The 11,863-nt window shown below is 32.9% G+C and overlaps 1 protein-coding gene across 1 annotated transcript in view; it reads right to left on the bottom strand.

Annotated features, from left to right (window-relative positions):
- Nucleotides 1-736: 736 nt before the first annotated feature.
- Nucleotides 737-11,863, bottom strand: part of Dnajc15 (DnaJ heat shock protein family (Hsp40) member C15) — a 74,759-nt gene continuing 63,632 nt past the window's right edge. The window contains exon 6 of the mRNA XM_027928976.2: nucleotides 737-962. Within this exon, the coding sequence (XP_027784777.1) occupies nucleotides 892-962 (71 nt within the window). The 3' untranslated portion in view covers nucleotides 737-891. The remainder of the gene's footprint in view (nucleotides 963-11,863) is intronic.

Below are 11,863 nucleotides of genomic sequence, written 5' to 3'. Positions count from 1 at the left end.
TTGAACTTCATTAACATATCATCTGCACCTCTCTACCAGTATTCTCTATAGAGAAGTTCCTCTGAGTCAGGATCCACCGCTGGTTCATACTTGTAACTCTCAGAGGACCCACTACAGTGCCTTACACAACAGAGATGGTCAATAAAAATTGTAGAATGAATAATTAAATAAATAAACAGTATGGAAAGACTATAATTAAATACAAACTCCTCTGTTTTCTCCCAGCCCTTTTCAGCTGTTCCTCAGAGGGTTCATTTTATGAGTCTTTAATCATTTTAGTGGCTCTCCAAGTTCTCATGCTTCAGTTATAGGATCTCAGAGACAGCAGAGTTCTTTAAAAAGTCCCAACCCCTACTTAACAAATCACCATTTAGTAAATTCCATTATATCGGATCATTTCTTCTTGAGGTGGCAGCCAATGTTGGTCTCAAAGCATTCAAAAGCACCTTACTTAGGCAGAGTCTCAAATTCCTCTGAAGAAACAAAGGACAGAGAGGTACAAATACAAACATAAGAACACTTCTACTCAGTGCTCCCAAATTCCAACTGCACCAGAGATGATCGTGCTTTTGTACACTGTGTGTGTGTGTGTGTGTGTGTGTGTGAAGGAAGAGAAGGATGTTTAGGACTAATATAACAAAAACCATTAAAAGTATGAATATTACAAAGTAAATAATAAGGCAAAATACCAGCTAAAAAATTTCCAGGATTCCTTTAAAAGAAAATAAAAAAGCAAGTCTATTAACCTTTTATTATTATATAATTGAAGGATGGAAAAAAGGTTATGGTCAATAGGTGTATGAAAATCAAGACCATATTTCAGATTAATTGGCAGGACTATTTTTTTTAAGTCCTCTATTTTTTTCCTTCAAACTGGCTCTTGAGCATCAATCAATATTTGGTGGTTGCTTCCAGCAAGTCTTTTGCTTCATTGATTTTGGTTGCTAAGTAAGGAGATCCACCTGAGAAGACAAAGAAAAATGAATGGATTAAAACATACTTCATTATTGACATTTTTAAACATTCTTGATATAGAAAAAAACATTCAATTATAATTCTCATATTTCCCCATTCTTTGATAGATTATTTTATATGCTTAGTAGGAATCAAACAGTGACAAATTAACCTTGGTTAGTGAAGTATTCAGATGTGCAACAATTAAAAACAAACTTCTGAGAAATCAGAGGTATGATCATGTATAATAGGAAAACTACTCAAATATTCACTGGTCAGACATTTACCAATCCTACACCTGATCAGAGAATTTTCTGAACTTAAGTGGATGGTTAGGTAAACAAAAGAAAAAAGCCTTTTCCCATGACTCTTTTTTTTTTTTCTTAAAAAGCAGTGAATATTCATTACTTTTAAGAAAGAGGTAAATCAATCTAAGGATATTTTTAAAATCTTCTCAAGTCTTATCATTCCAGAACAATTAAACGCATGTTAAAAAAGGCAACATCCACTGCCTAAAAATCATATTTGTTAATACAGATGAATGAACTAATACTAATAAGTGAGTGATAATAAAAATATTAAAAGAAATTCTTTGTTCTCTGCAATGATCCCATTAGAATATGAGAAGTAGTCTTGGATTCACAGTATCCTAAAATAAAATTAAGTCAGCTCTTTTTCAGAGTTCTTTGTTTCTAATGCAAACAGCAAGAGGAAAATTGAGGTGAATTTCAAATGCAGAATCATTATAAATCATGAGCAGTGCCTATTTGACATACAAAAATACTAACCCCAAACTGTCACATTAAAGCTATTTAAACATCATACTCTAACTTCTAGTCCTGAATACTGTCATTGCTTAATGCATGAGCTAACAATCATATTACAGTTCACCAGTCTTTCTGTGTTTGTTTTTATTTTGTTTTCTCCCCTTAAGTGCAAACCATCTATAGATGTTGTAAAGTCTCTGTAGGCCTTACAAGAAACCAAATTATATCCAGATAGTGTAGGTGTAAATTGTTCTGACTTTATTCAGGCCTTTTATTGATATGATACCACCCACCTTATGAAGGAAAAAGAAAGCAGATCAACAAACATGGGGCTGCATTAGAAAGAGCAATGCTGGCAGAAGCTATATTTAGCTTTTTGCCCTTGAGGATACCACTGACATTTTCATATTAGGATCTGAATTGCTATAAACACTTATAGAATATAACACACAATGTCCTTGAATATATTAAAAGAATCACAAAGATAGTTCATAACCTACTTGGTTATGAAATAAGTTGACTTCATGATTATCTCTGAAAATGACCTTGGAATAGGTAATTTCAATCTTGGTAAGCTGATTACATTTTTAGAGTTATCAAGGAGATGTCAGGAATCTTATGTATCCTCAAAAAATATTAAAACATTAACTGAACTTAAACATAATCTTTAATTGGCTTATATGCATTCTGGATATTTAAATCACTGACCATTATATCCTCATTTAGCAGTTGGAAAAAAAATCAAAGGCACAGAAGATTGAAAGTCTTATTAAACATTATATTTATTGATGGCAGTGTTAGAGACAGTTTATTCAGAATAATGCTGAATTCTCTACCACTCATTCTGTTTAAGATAGAAGGACACAGGTTTTTAATTTATGTGTATGGACTGAATTACATTATTACTGAATCACAACCAGGGTGTCTAGAAATTGAATATTTAGAAAATATTATAGCCTTTTGATAAAGTAGTGCCTTTTTGTAAAATCTAATAATATAAATCAGTGCTTAGATTACACACACACACACACACACACACACACATAAAACTTCATTTTCTAGTAAATTCATTTTTATTATGTTTTACAAAAGCTTTCAGTTCCACCAGAGATTGAAGGAAAAAAAAAAAGACTTCTAACACAGAGAGTCTAAATAGTTCTGATTTATACTATGTTAACTCATCATTTTGGAATTACGTTAGAAATCAATAACAAACACATCTAGGGAACCCTGATTTTCAAAATTAATTAATATACTTCCAAATAATTAATCTATCAAGGAAGAGATCACAAAAGAAATTAGTCAATAGAGAATTACTCAAGAGAGAATCAGGAAAGTCAAAAGTTGGTCTCTGATGCCAATTTGAGTTCTTCTTTTCCTATATGTATCCCTTTAATTTCTTTCGTCTGTCTAATTGCTCTGGCCAGTGTTTCAAGAACTATGTTAAATAGAAGTGGTGAAAGAGGGCATCCCTGTCTTTTTCCAGTTTTTAGAGGGAATGCCTTCAATTTTTCTCCATTTAGAATGATGTTGGCCTGGGGCTTAGCATAGATAGCCTTTATGATGTTGAGATATGTTCCTGCTGGGAATCAACAAAAGTGGTGAAAGATCTATATAATAAAAATTATAGAACCAAAAAGAAAGAAATCAAAGAAGACCTTAGAAGATGGAAAGATCTACCTTACTCTTGGATAGGCAGAATTAATATTACTAAAATGGCCATACTTCCAAAAGCATTATACAGATTTAATGCAATTCCGATCAAAATTCCAATGACATTCCTCATAGAAATAGAAAAAGCACTCATGAAATTCATATGGAAAAATAAGAGAACCAGAATAGCTAAAGCAATCCTTAGCAGGAAGAGTGAAGCAGGTGGCATCACTCTACCAGACCTTAAACTTACACTACAGAGCAATAGTAACAAAAACAGCATGGTATTGGCACCAAAACAGACTGAAGACCAACGGTACAGAATAGAGGAAACAGAGACTAACCCACAAAATTACAATTATCTTATATTAGATACAGGTGCCAAAAACATGCATTGGAGAAAAGATAGCTTCTCTTCAACAAATGGTGCTGGGAAAACTGGAAATCCATAATGCAACAAAATGAAATGAAACCCCTATCTTTCACCATGCACAAAACGCAACTCAAAATGGATCAAGGACTTAGGAATGAAACCAGAGACCCTGCATCTAATACAAGAAAAAATAGACCCTAATCTCCATCATGTGGAATTAGGCCCCAACTTCCTTAATAAGACTCCTTTGGCATAAGAATTAAAATCAAGAATCAATAAATGGGATGGACTCAAACTAAAAACAATCTGTGAGGTGAACAGAGAGCCTACATCTTAGGAGCAAATCTTTACCCCTCACACATCAGATAGAGCACTAATCTCTAGGGTATATAAAGAACTCAAAAAACTAGACACCAAAAACACAAATCACCCAATCAATAAATGGGCCAAGGACCTGAAGAGATACTTCTCAGAAGATGATGTACAATCAATCAACAAACACATGAAAAAATGTTCATCATCACTAGCAATTAGAGAAATGCAAATCAAAACCACTCTAAGATTTCATCTCACTCCAGTCAGAATGGCAGCTATTATGCATACAAACAGTAAGTGTTGGCGAGAATGTGGGGAAAAAGGTACACTCATACACTGCTGGTGGGACTGTAAATTGTTTTGCAGCCATTACAGAAAGCAGCATGGAGATTTCTTGGAAAATTGGGAATGGAACCACCGTGTGACCCAGCTATCCCTCTCCTTACTCTATACCCAAAGGACTTAAAAATAGCATACTACAGGGACACAGCCACATCAGTGTTTATAGCAGCACAATTCACAATAGCTAAATTGTGACACCAACCTAGATGCCCTTCAGTAGATGAATGGATAAAAAAATGTTGCATATATACACAATGGAATATTACTCAGCAATAAAAGAGAATAAAATCATGGCATTTGCAGGTAAATGGATGGAGTTGGAGAAGATAATGCTAAGTGAAGCTAGCCAATCCCCCCCCCCAAAAAAAAAAACAAATGCCTAATGCTTTCTTTGATATAAGGAAGCTGATACATAGTGGGATAGGGAGAGGCAGCATAGGAGGAATAGACGAACTCTAGATAGGGCAGAGGGGTGGGAGGGGAAGGGAGGGGGCATGGGGTAATTAATGATGGTTGAATGTGATGATCATTATTACCCAAAGTACACGTATGAAGACAGACATTGATGTAAATATACTATGTATACAACCAGAGATATGAAAAATAGAGCTCTGTATATGTAATAAAAATTGTAATGCATTCCGCTGTTATATAAATTTTAAAAAAAGTTTGTCTCTAAAAACAAACAAACAAAAAACTTTTAACTGAAAAATAAATTACAGGAAAAAGACAACCTATCAAAACAGATACCAATAGAAATGGAAAATCAAAAACATCATATTTACTTGAGAAATTGAATCTGCAATTGAAAATCATCCCACAAACAAAATCCCAGCCAGAATTATATTATTGAACTTTAAAAAAAAAAAAAAAAAAAAAGAAGAAGAAGAAGAAGAAGAAAAGGAAAACAAATTTAAACTTTTTTTTTTTTTCCCATATGGCTAGCATATCTTTGAAAACAAGAAAGGAAACCACAGGTGCATATCACTCATGAGCACAGATGCAAAATCAAAATGTTCACTATCAAATCAGACTAAATATCAATGACCAAGTTAGGTTTATATCAGAAATAAAAGCTTGGCTTTAACATTCAAAAATTAATCAATGTAATTCGTCTCATTAATAGATAAAAAAGATAAATATCAACTAATCATATCAATAGATGGCAGAAAAACATTTATTTAAATGTTTTATGACATTCAAAACAACAAAAATTTTTAATGATCTAAAAATAGAAGGAAACTTCTCTGATGTGATAAAAGTTATCAAAAAATATAGCAAACAGCATACTTAGCAGTAAAATGCTGAAAAATTTGGCTCTGAAATCAGCAAGAAAATACCTATCACTGCTTCTATTTAACATTTATTTTAGAGGTTCTAGCCATTGTAGTAAGTATTCCCTCTCCTCCACTCCAAACTATGTCATTTATGAAGAAACTGTTATTCTTCATTGAGAATGTAAAAAATCCAAGACAATTTTAAAAAATTATAAATTGAGTCAAATTTACAAATGAATTTATTAAGCTGCTGATAGTAAAAAGCCAAGATTGCTATTTCTTAGCAATAATATACAAACAACTCAATTTATAAATGCATTAAAAAAATCAATACCTAAAAATAAATTTAACAAATTAAGAATATAATTACAACCCAGAAAACTATAAGACTATGCTGAAATAAACTAAAGGTGATCTAAATAAATGGAAGGATATATCTTCTTTAGGGATTGAAAAATTCAATACTGTAAAGGTGTCAGTTCTCCCCAGGTATATATTCATAGCAGTGCTAAATGATACTCCAGATTTGGATGTGAATGTTATGTTGTGTGCACATGTGCACACTTACAAACTAATAAGACAATTCTTAATTTACGTTAAAAGGCTAACAGCCAAACATTGCCCAAAAGCCCTAATAAAAATTTTGAAGGATTAATACTTTAAGAAAGATGTTGTGTCCACTGAAAACTAAAAAATATTAAAAAAAATCCTCTCAAAAAAAAAAAAAACTATTAAAAAAAGATTGCAGAATATAAGCCCAAAATACAAAAATTTTAATTATATTCCCATAAATTTTCAAGGAACAACCAGAAAATAGAATTAAGAAATTCATCCCATTCACACTGCATAAAAATAGAAATAAATTTAACAAAAGAATTACAAAATTTATACTTTATAAACTACAGAAGTTATAGTTTTCTTTTGCCTGAAATACTCTTTCTTTATTTTCATATGATATATTCTATTCAGGTCTCTGCTTGAATATTATCTTTTTACAGAGAATTTCTAAGATGGCTCTAAGTAAAACTGCAACTTCATTCCCGCCATCTGCCATTCTCCAGTCACCTTTTCTGCTTTTTTTCTTTTATATATATATATATATATATATATATATATATATATATATATATATATATATATATATGTGTGTGTGTGTGTGTGTGTGTGTGTGTGTACATACACACACACACACATATTTTAGTTGTAGATGGACACAATACCTTTAATCAATCAATCAATCAATGTGGTGCTGAGAATTGAACCCAGTGCCTCACACAAGCCAGGCAAGCACTATAACACTGAACTATATAACTCCAGCCCTCTACTTTATTTTTCTTTAAGCCACTTATCATCATAACATTATGGGAAACTTCCTATGATAAGTCTTTCCTTCCTAACAAACCACTCTAAATCAATGGCTAAATGATACAATGGTTTTTCATTCCACATTGTGAATTGGCAGGGTGGGTCTTCAAAGCTGGGTCAGGTCAGTTTGGGCTGAATGATCTAGTATGGCCTTACGAGGGTCTTAGCTGGGATGGTAGCCCTTTTATTAGCCCTTTTATTCCTCTGAAAGAAAGGCTGGTCTTCTTCACATGATGGTTTCAAAGTTTTAACAAGGTAAGAGCTGATGCAATGATTCTGAAGGCTTAGGCTCAGTAGTCACACAATGTTATTTCTGCTATACTCTACTGGTCAAAACAAAGTGACAAGGCCAATCTGAAAGGAGCTATGAAGAACTTGTGGCCATTTATAATCTACCAAATTACTTACCTGTTGTCTCTTCCAGTGGAATATAAAATCTGTGAAGGCAAGGTATTTAGTGATCTTGGTCAATGTCTAGTACATTACCTGGCCTACATTAAGTACTCAAAAATATTTCTTGAATGAAAGAATGATTGCTTACATGATATTTTTTCCAGACTCCTGACAACCTTGTTGGTTTCCTCTGAATACCACATAGTGTATCAGTATTCAAAATCTGGTATCCAGAAATAGACACAAAATGTGTGAGATATAACTGCCCAGCTCAATACAGTTGGGTAAATACATGTTAACTGAATGAACAAATGAAAGACAAGTACAGAAGATTGTGGTAATACCTTGACTTTTAATAAAGATACTATATACCTTTTAATGCAGATTGAGAGTACATAAACTTTTTAGCAGCTTTTATATTGTTATTATAGGCTTTGAAATCAACATACACCCATGACTATTTTTTCATGTGAAACAGCCAAATCTCTGTCCTGCATTTATACAATTGATTTTTGAGACCTAAAAGAACATTATGTCTATCCCTGCTAAATTAAAGCTTTTCTAAATCATCAATCTCTCTAGTTGATCATTTCCAATGACACACAAACCACCCCACTCAAAATTATGCAATAAGCTTTTCTATATTTAAAAAATAAAAAGCAAAAGAAAACAAAACAGCATTCCTCCTTTAACCCCTCATCTCCCTCCTTCAATCTACTCCCTTTCTCTACTTCCTCAAAAAACTTCTCAAAAAAGTTGTCTATATAAATTAACTCAACTTCATCCTTTTTGACTTCTCAATCCACTACCAACTGAAACTGTTTTGTTTTTTTAAAGGTCGCTGAAGTCTTCCTGTGTTGTAAATACCATGGACCATCTCCAACCTCATCTAAATGTTTCTGCAGCATTCAGTGTGGCAGATCATTTAGTTTCCTTAAATACATTCCTGTCTTTGCTTCTACTGTGCCAATTTTCCTTACATTTTTTTTCCTTTTATCTTTGCTTATTTATTACTCCTTTCAAACTTGATCTTTGAAAGTTTGTGTTTCTTACATCTGTGTCCCCTACTTTTCTTCCTCCTTACACATACTTCATTTTCCACAACCTCTTAAGAATAGTTTTAATACCACCTTAAGTTGATGACTCTGAAATTACTAAGTCTAGACCCCATTTCTGCACTGTAGATTCATTTATTCAACTTTCTACTTCCATTTCCACTTGGATTTGCTCCTGACTACTTCATTTAACATGAAGACAGTATTCTTTATTTTTCTCCCAATACTGTTTACTATCTATCTGCCCTCTCTAAATCATCTCTACTTTAGTAAATTGCTCCACATCAAACCAATCCTTTGATTTGGAAATCAAGGAGAAATATTAAATTTTCTATATCAAATCAACCAGCAATAACTGTTGATTCTGTTTCCAAAATACATTTCAAACTTACTTCCTTTTCTACATCCTGAACTAGATCACAAATATTTCTCACTAAAATTGCTGTACTAGCTATCCACCTACATAATCTCCTGTCCAATTCCTTTGTGATATTCCTTCACAAGTAACCTTCTTTACTTCTATTTTTTGAAACAGATGATGGAATAGCTTGTCAGAGATTAATGCCCACACTAAAAACCACCACCAAAGAACCGAACAAATTAAAAACAAAAATAAAACAACTACACACACACACCAAAAAAATCCCACTTATTTATTACTGCTATTAAGAAAAAAAAAAAAAAAAACTAATAAGGAAATTAGGACTTGAGAGTCCAAGGATTTGGGAAGGAGAAAAAACTAGGAGGTAAGAAGACACACTGACATTGCTTTTTCCCTTAGTGTTTTTGCCAATTTTTGGTGTGGGGAAGAGGTTAAAATATAGGCAAGAACCCAGGAAGGCTGCTGTTCAAGGGCAAGGCTTTTTTACAATCTCATGAGTTAGCGAAAACTGTAGACTTAATTGTTTAAGATCCAACTGACAAAGGCAGGCTTGAAAATGGAGCTGACATATGGCTGAGTTTTCCCTCTAAATAGGTACTCAAATCTAAACTTGCGCAGGGCAGAAGGCTAAGAAACAAAGGAGAATGTTTCTGAAAAAAGCAAAAAGCTTCTGACAAACCAAGGCAAGTTTCTGGAAGTTTCAAAGTACTAAGTAGACAGTGATTAGAGACTAGACCCTGTCCCAACAAACACCCTAGGACCTCAGTTGGAACTTCCAGAGCAGCAGTTCTCATTTACTAAATATAAGAATTATTTGGAAGGCTTGTAAAATACAAATTGCTGGGCTCCAACCCCAGACCTTCTAATTCAGTAGATCTAGGATGAACCCAGAAGTTTGCATATCTAGTAAGTTCCCAGGGGATGCTAAGGCTAATGGAGGGAATACATCTTGAGAAATATTGACACAATGAAATGAATTAACATTTGGATGATCTATAACTCTAAGTGAAATAATATTCTCTGAATGACTGATCAAGGATGTTACAAAATCACATTTGGGTAAAAAAATTAATTCAAACTGCATGATAGACCAGTAGATTTTAATGTAACCTAAAACGAATTTAAAAATTCACTGGTATTGTTTCAGATTCCACATATAACTTATCTTAAGAAACTACCACTTGTTGAGTTCTGGTTTAGTAGGAACAAAAGCTGCCAACTATCTGAAAAGACAAAATACTGTTTCCCTTTCTCAACTACCTACTTGTGTGAAGTCACATATTCTTTATGTTTAAACAAAAGAGAATAAGTGGAAACATAAGAGAATGAGTGGAGAAACTGATATGAGACTCTAAGGTGTTTTCAATTAAACCACGTATTAGAGATGTGCAAAAATATAAAACAATGCCATTTGACTCACATTAAAAAATTTTGTGGGACACAGAAATTATCATAAGGATCATGTAATTGATATTAACATAACAAGTTTAATATTTTAATAAATAAATAGACAAATTTAGATTAAGAATTAGTTTCTTAAAAGGTAAATTGCTTAAAAGCTGAAGTAACTTCCGTTTGAATACAGAACAAGTTCACATACTATATAGAACCACCAGTTCTAATTGTCATAATGCACACCTAGTTTTCAAAATCCGGACATCATCTCATTTCATGTTACTGCTCCTTCTGTCTGTTACACTTCCATCACACTAGTTTTTTTCTTCAGATCCCCCCCGCCCCCGCACCCTTTAGCTCTTAAGCACACTAAATTCTTTTCTGTCTAGAGCCTCTGCACTTATACTTTCCTAGCACTCTTCACATAGCTGGCTCTTTTGTATTCTGTAGGTCTCTGCAGAGACCACTTCCCTTCCAGTCAACTTACATAAAGGTGCCTCTCTCATATTATTCTACATTTTAGGCCAGTAGACTCAACTGCAGGCATTACAACCTGAAACAGGGCTTCTTGGGTTTTGCTTGCCCCTTCATTACAATGCATGCTCTATGAGGATAGAAATCCAGTTGTCTTATATCAAAATTATATAGTCTTTTTTTTTTTTAAATATTTATTTTTTGGTTTCCGGTGGACACATCTTTGTTTGTATGTGGTGCTGAGGATCGAACCGGGGCCGCACTCATGCCAGGAGAGCGTGCTACCGCTTGAGCCACATCCCCAGCCCAGAATTATATAGTCTTAAGATTTAACAATGTCTGACACATGGTAGATGTTAAAGAACTAATGTTTGAAAAACAAAAATAAAACAGTTTTGGGTTGTTTGATATCGGTAAATTTTTAACATGATCATTTCATGTATTTGTTATCATTTCCAATTGTTTTGTTTACAATTTTTTGTATTCCTCCTTTTTCCTATTTATTTATTTATTTATAGGTTATAAAGATAAACAAGTCATGTACTTTATTTTTAATCTTATTTTTATCAAAGGAAATCAATGTGTGATAAACATAATGAACTCTTTAGCAACAACAAAAAGTAACTAAAATACAAAGCCTTAAATCTAATTAAAATGTTAAAATGAAGGGAGAAAAGATAAGCCCTCTGGAAAAAAAGTAGTACATCTATCAAAAAAGAAAATCAAGCTAATTAGGCACTTTTTCTTAGTGATTCCATGTTGACTTTTGGTGATCACATTCTTCTTTTTCTAAACATTTATAACACATACTTTAAATGTAATATACTATGATAAACTGTATTATATTTTTATCAGGCATTCATGTGAAACTTAGCTGCTTCTTCAATGCGAGTAATCAAGGAAAAAAATCCATTCAAAAACATATTTACTTTGACTTGTTTAATTCCAATATTTAATTTAATTTTGATTCAAGCACTACTAAAGAAGAATGAAAGTACTGAATATTTATTGAAAAGTGTATAAATGGAAAAAGACTGAGAATCTCTACTGTAGGGAGGCAGATTTTATTTAAACATAGAAAACATTTTTCTATTAAGCAGAGCTGCTACCAGTGGAGT

The sequence above is a fragment of the Marmota flaviventris genome, chromosome 4 (genome assembly GCF_047511675.1).
Source record: "Marmota flaviventris isolate mMarFla1 chromosome 4, mMarFla1.hap1, whole genome shotgun sequence".
NCBI lineage: Eukaryota > Metazoa > Chordata > Mammalia > Rodentia > Sciuridae > Marmota > Marmota flaviventris.
This window is presented reverse-complemented; position numbering and strand designations above follow the sequence as displayed.